General features: G+C 40.5%; 2 protein-coding genes and 1 pseudogene across 3 annotated transcripts; 2 read left to right on the top strand and 1 right to left on the bottom strand.

Annotated features, from left to right (window-relative positions):
• Positions 1-4: 4 nt before the first annotated feature.
• On the top strand, positions 5-12,250 carry LOC102515772. The gene is made up of 3 exons (XM_032463509.1): positions 5-1,965; positions 8,780-8,895; positions 10,457-12,250. Exons 1-3 carry the CDS (start codon positions 1,486-1,488, stop codon positions 10,881-10,883), a joined length of 1,023 nt encoding a protein of 340 aa, XP_032319400.1. The 5' UTR covers positions 5-1,485; the 3' UTR covers positions 10,884-12,250.
• Positions 4,381-18,228, bottom strand: LOC102521316 (histone H1.3). Of its 2 annotated transcripts, none has more exons than XM_032463397.1 (2): positions 17,432-18,228; positions 4,381-4,945 (listed from the first exon to the last, which is right to left on the bottom strand). In XM_032463397.1, exon 1 carries the CDS (start codon positions 18,162-18,164, stop codon positions 17,499-17,501), a length of 666 nt encoding a protein of 221 aa, XP_032319288.1. In that variant the 5' UTR covers positions 18,165-18,228; the 3' UTR covers positions 4,381-4,945; positions 17,432-17,498. The 2 variants fall into 2 exon arrangements, with proteins under 2 accessions (XP_032319288.1, XP_006182226.1); XM_006182164.3 differs by lacking the exon at positions 4,381-4,945 and adding an exon at positions 15,954-17,050.
• Positions 14,334-17,262, top strand: LOC102516024 (annotated as a pseudogene).
• Positions 18,229-19,845: the final 1,617 nt, after the last annotated feature.

Below are 19,845 nucleotides of genomic sequence, written 5' to 3'. Positions count from 1 at the left end.
TTGAGAGCTTGTAACTAATTCTAACACTGGTTTAGCCTGCCCGCTAGGGAAAAAAAGACACTGCCGGAAGCTGAGAATTCTGTTTTATTTCGTGAGATTTCTGAGGACTTCAAGCACGGGAGGCAGCGTCTCAGATCTGAGAGACTGCCCTGAAGAAAGGGATAGAGCCAGGATATATGGGTTTTTGCAACCAAGACGAGGTAGTGGGAACATCAAAAGACTACCACTAATTAAAACGAGCTATGTCAGGGTAATGAACTTAGCATTTTCTATGTAAGGGAAGATGCAAGGGTCTGGGCTCTGAAATTTCTTTTTTTTATGCACCTTATCTATCTAGGGCCAGTATGCTGTTCTTAACCATCTTGAGTTCCCACAGGGTGCACCGTTGGAGGTGGCTATGGTGGCTGAGGGCTTGGCATCATGGTTGTAGTGGCTTGATAGCTACGTTTTTGTTTTGAGTAAAAGATTTATTCGGAAAGATACATAACTCCATACAGTGCGGGCTAACTCATAAGGCCAAAGGGGCTAAGAGTCTTGGGGGTGTTAAAGCAAGTGCCATCTCTAAGGCAAGAGAGAATGACCCAGAATGTGGGCCATTTTACTCAGAAGGGAGAGCGGCCTCCAAACATCCTTTTTAACATATGACAGGCAACATTTTCCATTCACATTTATAAGCCTTCAACAGTTAAAGCCATTGGATATAAATACAGCTTATTCAACGTGTTATTATCTTGGCTATTTCACATGACTGCTTGGAATGTGGTTCAGGGATACGAGAGTTTTATGAGAAAATAGCATCGTAAACGGGTTTTAGTTGTGAGGAAGCAAGTTTTGGTACCGTTTACAAAACCTTGAGTAGTCTCCAGATCTTTAGCGAGAAGGGGAACATTCTATACTGCGGAAAAGGCGGGTGGGGTTGGTAGCTTGGGATATCTTTAAGACATTGAAATAGCAAAATGAGAACCACTGGCAAATCAAAGATCAGCGAGGGCTTTTCGAATTCTGAACCGAACCATAATCTCATTTAGGCACTACAGCAAAGTCAATCGTTTGGCGCACTGTTTGCCTATCACCTCTAGCCCAATCGTTTTACCTGTGGTTTCCCAGAGTGGAGATAGGAAGTGGCAGTCCAGGGGACTCCAGGTTCAGTTCAGAAAAAGCAACCGCTGAGAAAAAACAATAAAAGTAAATCTCTTCTCAAAAGCTTGGTCCTTGGAATTTTAGGCCACATTACATAGATCTACTGAGTCAGAACTGGCATATTCCACAATCACGAAGTGGCTCCTTATTTACAATTTGAGATGAGCTGAATTAGAACAGTAGAAAATTAGCTCCTATGGTTAGTAGACTATAACGAAGAGAGGGATTGGAATGTGGAGTAATTCATCCAATCAGAACCTGTAGTCATTAACCAATCACATCGTTGACGCTTCAGCCAATGGTTTCATTTCGCGGGACTTTTGAAAAACCGCAAGGCCAATCAGAATGTTTCTGAGTGTATATAAAGGCAACCTGTTTCTCAAACTATCAAGTTGTGCGTTTTCTCCGTATTTTCCTGCAATGGCTCGTACTAAGCAGACAGCCCGAAAGTCCACCGGCGGCAAGGCGCCGCGTAAGCAGCTGGCCACCAAGGCGGCCCGCAAGAGCGCGCCGGCCACGGGCGGCGTGAAGAAGCCGCACCGCTACCGGCCCGGCACGGTGGCCCTGCGCGAGATCCGCCGCTACCAGAAGTCCACGGAGCTGCTGATCCGCAAGCTGCCGTTCCAGCGGCTGGTGCGCGAGATCGCGCAGGACTTCAAGACCGACCTGCGCTTCCAGAGCTCGGCCGTGATGGCGCTGCAGGAGGCGTGCGAGGCCTACCTGGTGGGGCTCTTCGAGGACACCAACCTGTGCGCCATCCACGCCAAGCGTGTCACCATCATGCCCAAGGACATCCAGCTTGCCCGCCGCATCCGCGGAGAGAGAGCATAAAGTTCTTTCTGTTTAAATCCAACTCAAAAAAGGCTCTTCTAAGAGCCACCCACGTTTTCTTTAAAATAGCTGTCACTAAGTTTGTCTTACGTGGCAACTTAAGGATTTAATGCTGAATGTTTGAAAGCAGCTTTGCCCTGGGACATTGGTGTGGGGTGTTTTTCTTGGGTTATTGGCTACATTTGTTTTTCATGTGGGGTTTGATACGAAGTGTCTTTCAGTCTCAGTTAAATACCCTCCTGGGCATCGATGGGTAGGTTACATGCTAAAAAAAGACAACTTTGGCTGGTGGGAAATAGGACTTGATACATTCTGTAGGTCGTTAGAAGGGGCAGAAATCAGTGTGATGTGATAATCAGGTTATCTGAGCATGTGGATTATGAAAAGTAAGTGTTATCCCCTGAATTTCGGTAAAGGTGAGTGTGGATTTGCTGTTTATTCCTTCCAAACTGTGTTCCATGCAACTGGGAAATAGAGCTTTGGTTGCTTTTTAGTGTCTGGAACTGTGCAAATTGTTTCAATCTCTGCAAAGTAAAAGTGAAACTGTTTTCCTGTGAAATGTTTGTCTTTTTACACAGAGAACAATGAGAGCACTGTTTATAGTTAACTTGTCACATGAGAAGTTAGACTACTCGGGAAAGATTTTTAAATACACTTAAGACGGGTGGCAGAACCCGACGTAGGGAGCCCAGCTGGCTTCTACAGTCTCACTACTCAAAAAATGTGGTCTACCACCAGCAGCATGGGCATCACTTGAAAATGTGCTGGAAATGTAGATTTTCACACCCTACCCAGGTCTACTGAGTCAGAATCTACACTGTAATAAGTTCACCTCAGTCGATCCTTAAGAATGCTAGTTTAAGAAGCCTATTTTTTTTTTTTTAAATGGTGATTTTGGTCTCACCCAGAAAAACAGCCTGTCTGTTGACTCATCAAAAATAAGCATTTCAAACTACACGTATTTATGTAATAGAATGAAATCGCTCTCAAGCAATTGCACATAACAAGGTGCCCCTAGGATAGCTTCTTTTCATCATTGATCAGTGGCCTCAATGTTAATTGCACATTACAGTCAACTGGAGGTTTTATAAAAATATTTTTGGTTGGGGTCCAATCAGTATAAATAATAACTATGGTGTGGACCCAGGCAACAGTAATTATTAAAACTCAAGTGCTTTCAATAGGTAGTGAGGACCAAGACTAGAGGCTACATAAAATCCAATCTTATGGTGATTAAGTCTTGTTTGACTCAGTTTACCTAAATGAATCATGCTTTCCTTGTAGTTTGCCTTCAGAAAGAATATAGTCTCGAAAGGGACTTTTTGGCTTGTTTATAATCACCTTATCTTACTGCAGTGAATCCAAATATTACGTGGCTTTTACAGCCAATTCTGAGGACAGGGCTAATGTGAATCTATACTGAGAAATGAAGCTGCTTTCAGTGGTTGACATTACCAGGTTTTCAGGGATGGAACAAGACTACCCTAGACTCTTCACAGGCAACCAGTGGATACCTCTCTGTTTTCACATTGGGCCTTTTCTGTACAGATTAGCACAAGGTCCTGTTTGGGCCTTCAGGTGGTCTTTCTCCATAGCCTTCATTTTGTGATGTACCTTCATGTCCCTCCCTCCCTATATTGTTTTAAAAACCTGTTTTATTATGCAACTTTTCAGAATATATAATATTAGAGATAATAGATTGATAAACCCTACGTAGCCTCAACATTGTCAACACTGGCCAAATATGTTTTTTTCTATACCTCTTCTGCCTTGATTATTGTCTTGATTATTATAAAGCTTTATTACAATAAAGATTATTGTAATTTCCTCTCTATTTTAATATACACCTACCATTTTAAAACCTATTTTGATGCCATGATTACTTCCCCCAACAAACATTTCTTAACGGTGAGGAACTTTAAAACGTATTCACTCCACATGTTTGTTGAGTTTACAATGTGCTGGAGGCTGTTCTAAGCACTGGGAATATACTCGGAGAGCAAAACAGACAAAATTCTCTGCTTTTGTGGAATTTACATCGGATACATCAGACAATACATCAGATAAATATTCTGCATCATATGTTAGTGTTACGGAAATGACAGGCCAGCCAAGAAACAAGCACCACTCGGAGGGTTGGAGTACTTAGATTTATTATGCCGGCGGGCTAAGAGGGGCTTCTGCTCCTAAGCTCTGAGCACCTCCAAGACGTGAGCATGAGGTTTTATAGGGTTAAGTACAAGCTTGGGGTATTCGGCCAATAGGCATGGAACAGCTTTAGCAGCATCATCATCACAAAAGTAGAGGCAGTGAGGCAGCAAACCAACATTTTAAGGCCAGATATGTTTCTTTGAAAATCCAGCTGGCTAGCAAAAACATGAACAGGGAATCAGCAAACCGACACTTATTAATTTAGATTTACAAGTTAGCCCAGCAGAACTCAGATCAGTAATCCAATACTTGTTACACTTAGATTTGTGACTTAGCTTGTTAGCCCAACTGGGCTTTTCCTTCACATTAGATGGTGAGAAGAACAATAAAGCAAGAATATGGCGTGTCATGGGGAGTTGAAATTTTGAGGTGACCAGTGAAGACGGTGCTAAGATTGTTCTTTCAGCAAAGAGCTGAAAGGTGAGGAAGCAGTCTGTGGAAAGAGGAGGAGGGGTGTTGAGATGCCAGGGTGGCTGTACCCGGTGGGTGGGGCACATTAGGAGGAGATGGAGGTAGAGAGTTGGAAGCCAGATCATGTAGGGGCTTCTGGCCACTGAAAGGAATTTCGCTTTTGTTCTGAGAGGCAAGGCCTTGGGAGGAGCTGAACATAGGAGTTTTTGTATCCTTCTGTCTTGTCAGCAGCTTCTAGTTTATTTTTAGGCAGTCTCAATTGTGCTCCGCTGAAAAATTAGGGTCCCATTTCATTTCTGTTTTGTGCTATTCAGACCTTGAAGATATTAGCTGAACTGGGACATTTCATACTCTGGGTGGAAAGAGAAAATCTATTAGTTTGAGGTTAAAGTTGATTCATAGGGTTGGGTCTTCAATTGACTGGTTTAATGGCCACAGGCAAACTTTGATCCTCAGGTAACAAGCTTGATTTATTTGCATTGCAAATTCAAATGTCTTCAGGGACCAGGCAAGGGATTTTTATAAACAAATATAAACAAATACCATGCTATGGTAGGTAAAGAGGATCAAGGAAACAAAGTAGGGGGAGGGTGTAACTCAGTGGTAGAGTGCAAGTGCTTAGCATGAACGAGGTCCTGTGTTCAATCCCCAATATCTCCATTAAAATAAATTAAAAAAAAAAAAAGCTAAATACCCGCCCCCCAAACTTAAAAATAGTCAGTAAAAAGGAAAAACATAAAACAGGTCAAGGGGATTAAGGACTGCAATTGAGTGGGAAATGGGTGGGGGGTAGTTGTAATTTAAATACAGTGGGTGGGGTAGACATCACAAGTGAGATGAGACATGAAGGCCAGAAGCATGAAGCCTAGGAGAGGTGTCTTCAACCATCTGTAAGATTATGTCAAAGAGATGAAACACTGATTGCTCAGATCCTCTGTTGGGAGCATTACTTGGGGTGATGGCCACAGGTTTGTTAACCAACTAGACAAAACCAGATTCCTTTATCTGTTTTCTCAAGCTGGAGTTCCCAGCACTGATTTTATACATTTTTTCATATTTTTCAAAAGTATTGATATAGTTTCCTGAGCACACCCAATTTGGATGGCAAACTGAAGCAGGGGCAGGAAGAGATGAGTACTAACCCCATGGAAGACAACCAGCCTGATTCAAGGATATCAGCCTTTAAGGAAAAAGTATTAATTATGTGATAATTTATTTAAAATAAAAAGCAAGATATTTTGAGGTTCCAAATAATCACCATCATTATTTTGCTTTTCAGAAGAAACAGAATCTAAATGTGATATTTCTAGAAAGGCTTTATACACTGTAACAAATAAATTTTCTGATAAATTACATTTCTAATAAATTACATTGCATTAATATTGATGAACCCCCAACTATAAATAAAACTGCTCATCTGTTGGCTCATTGCTAATAGAAGTCTATATTAAAACCTTCATGATGGTGATGATTTGATGACCAAACCCAGGATTTTTAAAATAAAACAAAATTAAAATAAAAAATTATTTCTGTATTATGAAGGTGATAACTGTTCCCAACTGCTGATCTTGAGCTGATTCTTGGCATAGAATTGAGATATCACATCTTTTTTGAATACTTCATATTGGGTGTTCAAGGATAGGACAGGAGGCTGATGTCCTTTAGGATTTGCCCAGATAACTATGAAACTGTTGGGGAGGAAGATCTTTTCCTCTAGCCTTTGCCAGCTAAACAGTGTCGCTAGCCGTCTGGTTCTACAGGTTTGAGTCATTTATTTAACCACTGCAGTCTGTGACCTTCAATACACCCTGAAAGGAAGTCTGGGTTGAGATCAGGAATGAGGCACTCTGTGCTCTGGGAAAAATGGCACAACAGGCTGTCAGATTCATCAACAAGCAAGTGGAGAGGGAAGGTTATAACTCAGTGGTAGAGCGCATGCTTTCCATGCATGAAGTCCCCAGTACTGCCATTAAAAATAGAAGTAAAAAAATAAACCTAATTCCCCACCCCACCCGCCCCCAAATTAAAACAAGTGACTGAACTTCCTTTTAGAAAACAGAGATCAGGGACCCCACTGGAGAGATGCCGGGCAGAGTATACAGCCTTCAATATATGACCCTAGTGACATCCAGACCAACGTTGTCTTTTAAGTGCATTTTGTCTGGAGAGGGCAATTGTAGCCAAAATGGGAGTCATCAATGCATAGTGAATTCAAGATCTTATAAATATTGAGTACCACATGAATATTTGATATCTTACAAATATTTGTCACTTCTTGGTTCTTTCATCTCTTCCTACCTCCATGTAGCACACACAAGCTCTACTTACTACCTCTGTCTTACATGTCTCATATGATACTAAACAATTTATAGTAAATACAGCTTTTGAATTTTGTCTATATCTCATAAACTCCTTTCTTACCTAACATTTCTTATATGTTTCCTACCTATGAATTACCTACTTAACACTTATGAATTTCATGCATCCAATGATGCATGTTCTTGGATTGATCTTTCATAGTAGAATTCAAGAGTAGAATATATTTGAGAATATTCTCAAATAATAGAGCAAACACATTATACATAGGAAGAGATGAGTTCCCTAAGGAGAGTGGAGCTCCCATTCCAGGTTGCATGGAGAGAAACAGACTTTTATTTTGCTTAAAGTGATTAACTTAGGTTGTCTGTCACTTGTAGAGGTATCTCATACTAACTTACACAGGTGCATATTTTAAAAAAAACTTATTAAAGAAAATCTTTAAAAGGAATAATGGACAAGATTTGCTATTGCAGTATTCCCTTTTACGTTTCAGTAAGATCCTGCATTTATTTCAGTTAAGCACAGCAGGACTTCAAAATCCTCGTGAACCAATGATAAAACAGGGTCACATGAAAGTGTAAATATATAACACCTGTTAACTGTAGTCCATAAATACAAACTCAAACTATGCACATTTTTGTGATTCCTTTCTCTCTCTTGCTGTCTCCCCTTCCCTTGCCATCTCTTTTATTTCACTTTCCTTCCAGAGAACTTGAAAATTTTAAGGTAAGTCAATTCAGCTTTTGGCAATGCTAAAGTTTAGACCCATGCTTTCTCCATCTGTTAGTTTGATTACTGTCTAAATATTCATTTTAGACTATGAGCCCTATGAGGAGAAAGGATTGTTTCTATCCTGCACTGCTCTTTCACTAGTACCTGTCACTTTCTGAAACATAACAGGCTCTCACTGAATGAATGAATGAACTCAGAGTCCTAGTCCTTCCACTCACACTTCATTTAGGGAAGAATGTTAGGCACACTCAGATCTGTGATCTTAGAATACTTTGCAACACACACCACTTCCCCCAACTCCATGATCCAGCAGATGAAATGTCCATCAAAAGTGAGGACAGTAATTGAAAGGATCCTGTCGACACTACAGGTAGCCTGCACGTGTGATCCTTAATCTCAAGATATTTTGAAAGCCTAGAGCTGAAAATTCTATTTTGTTGATGATTCTTATCAGCCTCTTCAAGGGAAAGAAGACTGTCCAAAACGGGCTTCTTGGGTGTCAGCTAAGAACACTACCTAAAAATCAAGGCTTTGTTTCCAGTCTGTTTGAAGCCACCTCTTCCTTCCCTTTTAGTATAAATTGTACATAACCCTTTTCCTAATTAGTTTAAAATGCCTTAATTTCTTGCAAAATAAAGGTTTATTATTCAAGACACTGTTTCACAATCCACCTACTAAAATACTAAAATTAACAGAGTTCAGGCACTAAACTGACTTCTCGTTTTTTTCTGGAGGGAGTGGGTAAATTAGGGTTACTTGTGTTTAACAGAGGTACTGGGGATTAAACCCAAGGCCTGAGGTATACCTTCCCTCCTGACTTGTCACTCTTTAATTCAAGCTCACTTACCTGCGCTGTGCCTACCAAAATTATTTCTACTCCAGTAAAGCAGTATAAGCTTCTGAAGGAATTACAATGGGAAAAAAAAGCATAGGATAGGGAATTTCTAAACACAGAATTACTTTACCTTAAAAGTTACTACAGCATTTAGCATTAGGACACTATGTGAAAGCGTGAGTGGCTCTGAAAAGAGGCTTTGGATTTGACTGCCTACAAACACATTTACTTGGAGCTGGCGTACTTGGTGACAGCCTTGGTGCACTTGGACAACGGCGTACTTGGCCAGCTTCCCGGCAGCAGCAGGCGCACTGCCTCGCCCATGATGCGCCCGAAGATGTCGTTCAGTTCATGATGCCCATGACCTTAGACAAGATGCCGGTGTCCTGGTGGACCTTCTTCAGCACTTTGTACACGTACACCGAATAGCTCTCCTTGCGGCTGCGTTTGCGCTCTTGCTGTCCTTCTCTTAAGCCTTGGTCACCGCCTTCCTAGAGCCCTTCTTCAGAGAACAAGCTGATTTAGCCGGTTGAGTCACGGTGTAACGTTCTCATACAAACCAAACTTACTGAGTAGTGACTGCAGTGCTGACTTATTTTTGTAACACTTTTATGCAAATAAGTGCTTAATGTAGCTCAATCTCTGATTGGGTCAAAGCGGCCAGTAGAAACTTTTTAAGCAAATAGGGTGATTTCAAGCCTATTTTTTGATTGGCTGTTTAAGTAGAACTAACTGTAGATTCTTCACCGTCAGAAAAAAATGTTCTCGTTTTCAAAATAGTGCAAAAAATTAAATTAATATATTGTTCATAAGGATCTATTTAGGGGACTCGTTTCTCCCTAGATCCGGAACTGAAGAGACAAAACTCCTATGTAAATTTATGACTAGTTTTCTGCGAAAATGCAGTTATCCAGGTTAGTAATTCTAGGGAAAAAAACATCAAAAACTAGCTAAATTTTAAAATATTTTCAATATTATGCCATTGGCATTCCCAGTCTGGTTTGATCAGAGTGGAAAATATTTATGGTTTTTCAAGAATTAAGTAAGGATCGTCACATTTCAACAGCAGCACTATTTTTATGTTTCCAAGGAATAGAGGGTCTGGAAGTGGTGCTGGTGTTTGTTGAAAGATTGTGAATTATGTGATGTGGTGCTTAGATTGCTAAAATAAAGCGTTTATTCAAAATCAGAATCGTTTATAAATGATAAAGGACGGAACTAGACTGGATCAAATGGCTCAGGGCTGTGGAACTTTCGTTTTCGTCTCTTCCCAAACTTAATCCTGAAAAAGGGGATTCAAACAACTAATTAAGAGGTGGTAAGTCCCACGAAAAGCCAACAGCACCCACAGGCAGGACTACTACTTTCTCGCTGGCGCCATCTGGTTCCCTGGCAGGGCTGTATTATCTCGCTTCTGTGCTTCTGTAAAATGGCTTGCTTCTAGGAGAACGAAACTAACCCTTAAGAATCTATTGGTTCCCAAAGCTCACTCCTGATTGGTCCATTTGTTACACCCACTCTGCATAGGATGTTGCACGATGTTGCAAAATGTTGCAAAGTCTTGACTGGTAGCCTAAAAAGCCTGTGTAAACCTACAGATGGGATCCAGAGCTTGGAGTGTTAACTTCTTTGGGCACTGTGGTGTAGTAAATCTGAGTTCTGCAATCTTCCAAGAGTAGCTTGGTCTCCCGCCAAGATCCAGGTTGCTGTAAAACTTAGCTGTAGCACTCTTTACTAAAACAATTAAGGCACATATAAAATATCAGTAATACATGGTAAATAAACAATGGAGATCTTTAAGTGAGAAAATACAGAGGATATTTAAATAGGTCGAGAGTTTTTAAAGTGAGACTTGGTAGCCATCACAAGCCCTGTCCTGTTACTTAAGTAACGGCGGGGAATTTGAAGGTTCGGGCCAATTAGGAGAACTCCTTTATAAATACGAACAAGAACAGCAACACTCTGAGTTGTGACCAGGGTTTCCCATCCCATTATGGCTCGCACCAAGCAAACAGCCCGCAAGTCCACCGGCGGCAAGGCGCCGCGCAAGCAGCTGGCCACCAAGGCGGCCCGCAAGAGCGCGCCGGCCACGGGCGGCGTGAAGAAGCCGCACCGCTACCGGCCCGGCACGGTGGCCCTGAGGGAGATCCGCCGCTACCAGAAGTCCACGGAGCTGCTGATCCGCAAGCTGCCGTTCCAGCGGCTGGTGCGCGAGATCGCGCAGGACTTCAAGACCGACCTGAGCTTCCAGAGCTCGGCCGTGATGGCGATGCAGGAGGCGTGCGAGGCTTATCTGGTGGGGCTCTTCGAGGACACCAACCTGTGCGCCATCCACGCCAAGCGTGTCACCATCATGCCCAAGGACATCCAGCTTGCCCGCCGCATCCGCGGGGAGAGGGCATAAATTGTCTTTCTTAGCAATTGATAATCTTAAACCTAAAGGCTCTTTTCAGAGCCAATAACTTAAATTAGTGAAAGATGCCATAATACTTTACATTGTCAACGGCAGACGAACGCAGTGCAATCCTCAGAGCTTTATGGAGGGAGTCCTAGAATTAAGCTCTCTAAAAAGCCTATGTACTTTTGAATCTTTAAACATAAGAACTGTCCCCGCGGTGTTTTACCTGGACAACTGTATTTTGCCCTGTATTATATAGGGCATTTAGTTTTGGCTAAACTCTTGGTCTTCACCAGGGTGCCCTTGCTCACAATTGTGAGACCCAACTCGACAGCAACCAACAGAACCCTGTTGAGAGTGGTCAAGGATATAACTACCCCACCCTTAAAGCGGATCAAGGCTTACGTTATTAGCTGGATGGAGCACCAAAAGGAGAGACTCTTGGTCTTGACACCTCTTATTGGTGGCGGTCTTTACCAAAGTCTGATCTACAAGGGCCAAAACAACCAACAAAAGTAGCTGGATATGAATGAACTGCATGAAGAACCTAGGAATCAATGAGCCGTTAAATCTGACACCCTTAAAATGAGTCTGTTTTCCTAAATTATCTTAATCCAAATGAAATCTCATGAAAGTACCTCACATTTGTCAGTAACACATGAAAATCCATTGGAAGCTTGAGAGTTCCCTCTTGCAGAAAATTGTCTATCCTCGCTTTCTTCTCATCCATACAAAACAGCAGTGTTACACTATTCTGTATTAAATAGATATTCCATTCCCGTGGAAGAAATAAATTCCTCACTACTTCTAAAGTGGTAGCTGGAGGCAAAATAAATCACGAATTTTGCTCTGAAAAAATACATACTGTTATCTGGAAATGTAGAAATGTTCTTACTATTTGGATACTGTATACTGATTGGAAAGATTTTATGTCTATTCAAACACTTCAGCAAATTTGAGTTTCAAGATGGGTGAGCTATGCTTAACAAATCTGAGAGGTTTCTATTAATTTATCTCTTTTAGTGGGTTGTTTCCCCTTGAAAATCACTAGGCGGATAGTCTGATAAGTTTAACAGAAACAAAGCTGTAAATAGATACACAGGCCAAGTTAGCCATTGTAAGAGCTTCTGGAGGTTTTATAGAAGAAATCTTTATTCTTGGAAATCTGTCAGACATTGAGACTTGAGTGCTGAAAAGTGGCACATCTGGGTCAATATGGAAAAAATAGTTATTTATAATTCCAATAATGGAGTTTTACATATTTGTAACGTTAGATAAAGTCATTCCATACTAAAACGTGCTTTCCCATATCCTGTACTTTGAGATTCCAGCACAGCAAGTTTTTTAATGTCTGTTTCTGTCTCACCATATATTGAACGTCAAGATATGAGGACCAAAAGGGCACAGAAAACATATTATCATATCATTAAATCCATCTAGAACAGTCCCTGGCCTAAATTAAACCCTGGGGAAATTAGTCAAATTGGAATTTCAAATAAAAAATTATCAAAAAGGAATTACCATTTAGGGCATTCCTGATTTCAGAATTAAAGATTGATAGAGTTCACATAATTTTAATAGTATGTAGTTTTATTAAGTAGAAATAATCAACATGTATTTAGTGCATTATTGAGTGGGCCAGAAACCATGCATTACTCTATGAAGCCTCCAAAATATAAGGTAAGTTCAATAGTTATGTACTAATATTATCTATTATACATAATTATTATTCTATCAGTACTATTAGTACTTTACAGATAAGGAAACAGTAAGAAAGTTTCAGATAGTAAGGGGTAGAACCAACACTTTTTCCATTAAGCATTACTATATAAAACAGCGTCTGCATGATCCTCAGCAGTGGCCCCTCAGACTTTATTCCTTGGAAGAACTGACATAGGAAGACTGATGTGTTTATCTTCATATTTTCAGATATGTTAAAGGAAATGGATGAGTTTTGATAATGTTACAAGGTCATATATGATTGCATTCTGCCCTATAATTATAGCCAATTGCACAGAAATGTAACCAGTGCACATCAATTAAAATGTAACATTAACATGGACAATTTTCAGCTTTTCTGCCCATCATTCAATGATCTTGACGGTTAAGACACACACACACACCCTATATATATATACATATATATATATACACTTTAATTTTAAAGGCATACATTGAAAATAGTACAGTAGTACTTAACAGTAGATGTTAGTTAATAAGTTATTATTTTATTGGGGAGGGATCATAAATCTAAATCATGTCACATTTTATATGTACTTCTTGGTACATTAATTTGTATATCCATTTCAGACTTACCTGTTTGCCTTTAAGTCCACATAATTTAAAAACAAGTATATAATCTATAAATGAACAGTTGCTTCATTTTATGAAAATGATAGCTAAAAATCAAGATAATCCAGAAATTCCACTTCATTCTTTCTCTACATTCCACCTACCCTGTCTGCACACAGGTAAATATTGGTATTTTACATCTGAAGACTTTTATACTCCAAAGGTGTTATTTTTTGTTTTGTTTTGTTTTTGTAGTAGACCCAACATCTTGAATGGCATACTTCAGAAAACAAGGGGGCTAGTGCCTAAATCAAGCCATCGGGAGGAGTGTCATAGATGGGACAAAGCACTCATTACCCTTGGATTTCTACACAGAATAACAGAAAGTGAAATCATTGAATCTGATTATTATCTGGGGATAATCCCATCCACTTGACAGGATTTAAAAGTTCAGTTAATTAAAAACACACCCAGAGTAGTGGGGAAACAAAGAAGACTAATGCCCTAGGGTTTAGTTCAGTGAAAGAAAATAGGTACATTATAAATTTTCCATTAATAATGGTATCCAATTATTAAATGTCATCAAAGCAAATATCAGAGAAATTAGATTTTTTTTTTTTTAAATAGGGGGACTTATTCACGGTGATACAACTTGAGATGAAAATAGGGATATTCTCACAGGTAGAAAGAAGGAATTGGAGATGAACAAAATTATCCCCAAAACAAAAACAAAAACCAGATAAAAAGGTAAATTTGAGTTATTAATGCTATTCAGTGTGAACAGAAAGTATGATTATGAAAAAAGGCTATAAATTTCTCACTTGAACCTGAGGTAATAGGGAACCAGTGATCCTTTCATAAGACATAGAATGACCATTAGAGGCTGGAGAAACTAGAATTAGGATACTGGTTAGGAAACAATGCAATCATCCCAGATATGAGAGGATAAGAGAGAAGGTGAGAACGAGAACATGTTAGTTACAAGACTTCTTTAAACATCTATCTGATTCAGTGATTGAGTGACAGGAGTAATCAAGGCCTCCACACACGAACTCAATCTGGCTCCTCCAGTTAAAAGGAGCCAGCCAATTATTAAATAGAAGGGAGAAAGTAGTGACTTCAGGCTGGCTCCTAAATTTTACTTTTGGCTCAGACGTATGCCACATGCATAAGTACCCTTCTGCTGTTAAATATGAACATGCCCTTCTTGCCTGCCATGGTAAGGTGTCTTTTTCTTCTTTCTTTGATTGTATATCTTGCAGAAAACACAGGCTCCTGCCTGATATTTGCCATCTGTGTCTATCTCTTGAGCTTTTCTAAACCTACGGTTTTCCCACTATAATTGACAGACTACCTTTCTCCAGCAAAAGAGCATCAGAAATCCAAGCATAAATGTTTCAGGAGACCCTCATAGGGATGTGGTTTAGTGATGAAATACAAGTACTAGGAATGAACTTCCTGCTTCTCTCATCTTCCTGCTGCAGTCTACCAAGTACTTCCTTTGTCTTCTTTACCTATCCAAAGATGTTTATTTTAACATGATTTAACTACAAGTAAAATTTGAGGAGATGGAAGATTTAATCTAGTTCTAATTTCCTTGGAACTCAGAGCTTGTCCCAGGGAAAGGAATATGAATATTAATTTTCATAAACCAGAGTGAAACTAGAACACCATTGATTGAATCGTGTTTAATTGCTTCTCATGCGTTCCAGATTGTTAATTGAATAGCTCATAAAGGGCCTAAAAGAGGAATACCTGAATTCTACTCCTTTCTGGATGAATGAAATAGAGAATGTTACTCCTTTTCCAGATGATATAATGGATGGGGAGAAGTGCATAGAAAAGGACACTGCAAATAAAAACATATTTGAGTCCCAGGTCCACTGTTTACTGACAAGGTGATTCTGGCCAATTCATCTTTATAAGCCACAATTTTCTTAACTTTAAAACAAGTTACTTAGCTATACCAACCACAAATGCTTTATAGTGAGGCAGTCATAGAATTGCTTCGTAAAATGTAATGACTGCAGAGATACTATATGGTCCGTTTAACCACTCACTAAATGTCACATAATTCTTATTCCTCATCACTCTTCAATGAAAGCCAAGCTGTTGTCACTTTGGGTATTAAAGTCCTCACAGGTCTCTTCCTACTTGTCTTTCCCACTGGATGCAATTTCTGATTTTCAAAAAGGTTCATTTGGGTAACCATTTTCACATTTCCCCATTTATCCAGATATCCTTCTCAACCAAATTACTCAGTAAGAGCGGAGATTTGGGTCTCCTTCTAGAGAGAAGAAATTATGGGGTACAGTTGTGGTGGGGGAAAATGAACCCCTGTCTAGAAGAGCTAGAAAGATCACAGTCTACATTCCTTTTTTTTTTTTTTTAAAGAAAGTTTAAATAGTGAAACTTTAAACTGTTAACCAATAAGGCCAATAAGGTGGCTGGGGCAGGGGTCGGGGAAGGGCAGGGTAAGGTTAATGTTATAAATACAGAAAAGATAAAGTCTTTCAGCCATGAGGTATTTGCGCACTGGAGATATATGCTCAGGAGTTCATGACTTTTTTTTGTATGGTAGACTCTATCGGTTTCCCCAGATTATCCATAAACACCTTCTCAATACAATGTTTTCAAATACTTCAAGCATACAGGGGAAGAAAATTAGTAATGTTAAAATACAGTTCTCAAAATATATTTCTTTGAAAAATGTATAATGTGTTTCAATAGTAACATCAATTAACAAGGAACAACACGAGGAATAACAAATGTCAGTTTCAAACCTGCAGAATAATGTAAATTTTATTTCAAGATATCTGCAAATCAATGCAAGTAATAGAAAAACATCTGTGATTGAAAAAGTCACGGATACTGCAAAATCCATCGTGATGCCTGTAGTTGCCTACAGGCATACTTGAAGGAAATGCTAAACTGCATTTAGAGTTTACGAAAATAAAGGTGTAATCTTTCCATCCACGTTTACAGCCCCCCTACTGGTCTGCAGAGCTCAGATTTTGGTCAAGATTGGCCAGTAAAATCCAGTGGCCTCCCCTGAAGTACAAAAAAAAAAAAAAAAAAAAAAAAAGGAGAAAACAAAACAACAACAACAAAATCCTTCAGGCCCAGGGATGAAGTGGAAACTGTGTAATTAACATTCAATTCAGGTCAACCCATCTTTCTAGAGCCTATTTATTTTGCCCTGGTTACCCCAAGCTTCAGGAACTCTAACCAATCTCCTTGCCTTCCCAAAGTGTTTTTTCGTTTCTTTTCTTTTGTTTCTACCTCCCAACTCCCCAAGAGATAGTACACCGCCAAACACGGATCCCTGATCCTGTCAACACCTACGGGGGAAAAGAATCTGGAAAAGAAAGGGGTAAATTATAAACCGCCAGGTGTGACACTTTTTACTTATCCCTTAGCGTCAGGGTGGTAGCAACAATTAAGCTGATTTAGGCAGTATAACCAATAGCGTGAATACTCCCCCACAATAAAACTGCATTTGCTCAAGCAGAAAAATTGAAGCTTTTCAACTGCTTCATAGTATATACAAGTTTTAATATCCCGACCTCTAATCGGTGCGGTATTTTCTCTAGAGTCCATGCAAATGAGTCCAGGAATGCATTCTGATTGGCTAACTCTCAATAGACTCTACAAACCAATGAGAATGTTAACTTCAGAAACAGTCCCCAGTCCGTAATAATCCCTTTTTCAGACTGCATTTTTCCCCCCAAACATGTCTGAACGTGGATAACAGGGTGCAAAGCGCGAACGAAAGCCAAGACTCGCTCTCCCGAGCCGGTTGGGGCCGGCGCGACGGTATACCTGGCGGCGGTGCTGGAGTACCTGACGGCCGAGATCCTGGAGCCGGCGGGCAATGCCGTCTGCGAAAACAAGACCCGCGTCATCCCGCGCCACCTGCAGCTGGCCATTCGTAATGATGAGGAGCTCAACAAGCTGCTGGGCAGTCACCGTTGCTCAGGGCGGCGTCCTGCCCAGAAAGACTGAGACCCACAAGGCCAAGGGCAAAGGAGGGTTTAAGACTACCATCAATCACCCTTGTCCATGTAAGCTAAAGGCTTTTAAGAGCCACTAACCTCACTAGGGGACTGTGACCATCAGAGCTGTTCTGTATACCCAACAGTGCGCGCGCATCCTGACGCTCTAAATCTGAGCCGGCCAATCACACGATGGCGCCAAATTTCAAAATTTTTATGTTTTATGGTGGTTTGTTTGGCTAGACATACTTGGTTAAGCTCTTTTACCTGAATTAGTGGGTGGCTCTGAAAAGAGCCTTTTGAGATTTTCAAAGCAAGGATTGCCGCTCCAACTTTACTTCTTCTTGGAGACCGCCTTCTTCGTCTTTGTAGCCTTGGGTTTGGCAGCTTTAGCCTTGGCTACCTTGGGCTTAGGGGTTTTGGCCTTTGCAGGACTCTTAGCCGCCTTCTTAGGTTTGGCCGTCTTTGCCTTTTTGGGGCTTTTGGCCACTTTCTTGGCTCCAGCAGCCGCCACTGGCTTCTTCACTTTCTTGGGGGTCTTCTTAGCGCTTTTTTTCGGGGTGGCCGCGCCCATCGCCTTCTTGGGTTTCTTAGCTGCCCCAGCAGCCTTCTTAGGCTTGGCCGCACCCGCCTTCTTAGCCTTGGGCTTGGCTTCCCCAGTGGCCGCCTTCTTGTTAAGCTTAAAAGAGCCCGAGGCACCGGTGCCCTTGGTCTGCACCAGAGTGCCCTTACTTACCAAGCTCTTAAGACCCAACTTGATGCGGCTGTTGTTCTTCTCCACGTCGTAGCCGGCGGCCGCCAGCGCCTTCTTGAGCGCAGCCAAAGACACACCATTGCGCTCCTTGGAAGCGGCGACAGCCTTGGTGATGAGCTCCGACACCGGAGGCCCGGACGCTTTGCGCTTTCCAGCAGCTACACCCGCTTTTTTCGCCTTTTTCTTGACAGGTGTTTTTTCTGCAGGTGCAGGAGAGACTGGAGCAACTGGAGCAGTCTCCGACATTTTTCTGTTTTGTCAGAACAGCCAAAAAAAAGTAAGCTTATACGGTCAGAACGGTTTGTCCCGGGCGCCGCCGGCTGGGGGTTTATATAGAGCGTCGCTGAGTGATGATTGGTTGCCTGCTCCCTGAGCCGCGCTGCTAAGAAGGGCTCCTCGGCTCTGCCGAGTGGCTGTGTTTTTGCCCCTTAAAAAAGAAGAAAAATATAAGAAGTCTGGGCACGAAATAATTAAAGATTTGGGGGAAACTGACCCGAGACTCTTCAGGCTTCATTCCTGCCTAGTTTGCTATACCTACTTTCAAAATTGGCCCCCTGAAACTTTGCTGATTCCCCCAACTGTCTTTGAAACTTCAGTCAAATTGAGACAACTTTCAGATTTTCCTAAAAATTACTAGTTCTCTCTATTTCCTTTGTAAATCATTCTTCCAGGGCCTTGTTATGTACATTGTTTTGTTTGCAAACTTACATAAATAAACTCATTTTTACTCAAATTTGCAAGGAAAACCGGGTTTTTCGCGGGAGCAATAGCACAGCTCTCCTGCAACTTGTTTGCACTCAGCCCTGGGAATTGGCACTGGGGGAGAAATTTCTACATATAAGATGGATAACTATTTTAGAAAAGATAGATTTTTTTTCTTTAAGGATTTAAGTGAGCAGTGTGTAAACTAGGTTTGATCCCAGTGTTTCAATGATTTAAACGTTTGAGGAAGGATGCCGTGTGCGGTGGCTCTGTTTTCTAGATAAACAATTCCGAACAGAGTCACCAACTTTCTTTTAAAGTCAGTTATAGCAGATTTTTCAGACGTAGAATGGGCATCAGAGATAAATCACTCCATCTACAAAGAAGGAAAGTGAGTCATAAAGCAATAGAATGGCAGCTCTACCTCATTTTACCAGCTGTGAGCTCAACATTGTAAGATCATAAGTTCATATCCCATGTCCTTAAAATTTAAAGTACTTAATAACAGACACCTGTCCAAAAGACTTTTACTTCAGTATTTAGCATAGAATTGTGTACATACTTTCTGTATTTCAAAGTGATATTTAAAATCCAAATTTGATTGAACTTTTCAACATTGCAAAAAGGGACGCAGAATTAGAAAGAAGAAATTCTCATTCAAATCACTTTCTGAGTCTTCATAACTCTCATTGGGTTTTTCACTAACAAAACGTGAGCTAGGCTGTCACAGCCGAAATTAACTGGCTAAACACGTCCACTTAAGAAGTTGAACAGACATTTCATAGGGAACATGACTGAATTTACTACTCTGTCTCTTTTAGTTTGCAACACACAGAGCTAATGGAATTAAGCAAATATTGGATAATTAAGCACAAAGTTAATATTATCCACCCAATAATTTAGGTACTGAAATTAAATCTTATTTTTATTAAATAAACAAGAAAGATATTTTGGTATTATATTTCTTCTGATAAATACCCCTACTTACAGAAGTCTAGGTATTTTGGCCTTCAACGGTGATTTGAGAATGTCCTATAACTCCAAGACAGAATAATCAACATTAAGATGTCATCTCTTCGCACTTAACTAATTCCATAAAAATCACTAGGCTGGTTTTTAAATAGTCATTATTGGCTGCCACTGTCTGAAAACCAAGTCTCTGGGACTTAAGACCATGTTAATTACCTCATACAAATACTGTATATAAAGAGGTAAGCTTAAAGGG

Source organism: Camelus ferus, chromosome 20 (assembly GCF_009834535.1).
Source record: "Camelus ferus isolate YT-003-E chromosome 20, BCGSAC_Cfer_1.0, whole genome shotgun sequence".
NCBI lineage: Eukaryota > Metazoa > Chordata > Mammalia > Artiodactyla > Camelidae > Camelus > Camelus ferus.
The sequence above is the reverse complement of the archived record's forward strand: the minus strand, read 5'-3'. Positions and strand labels throughout refer to the sequence as shown.

Bases quoted from the DNA above. Each gene is read 5' to 3' on its own strand.
- LOC102515772 (XM_032463509.1), top strand. From the start codon at position 1,486: ATGTTTCTGAGTGTATATAAAGGCAACCTGTTTCTCAAACTATCAAGT. The intron at 1,966-8,779 runs GCATAAAGTTCT...GCTTCCCGGCAG, and splicing joins GCCGCATCCGCGGAGAGAGA to CAGCAGGCGCACTGCCTCGC. The intron at 8,896-10,456 runs GTACACCGAATA...AGTTGTGACCAG, and splicing joins TTCTTCAGCACTTTGTACAC to GGTTTCCCATCCCATTATGG.
- LOC102521316 (XM_032463397.1), bottom strand. From the start codon at position 18,164: ATGTCGGAGACTGCTCCAGTTGCTCCAGTCTCTCCTGCACCTGCAGAA.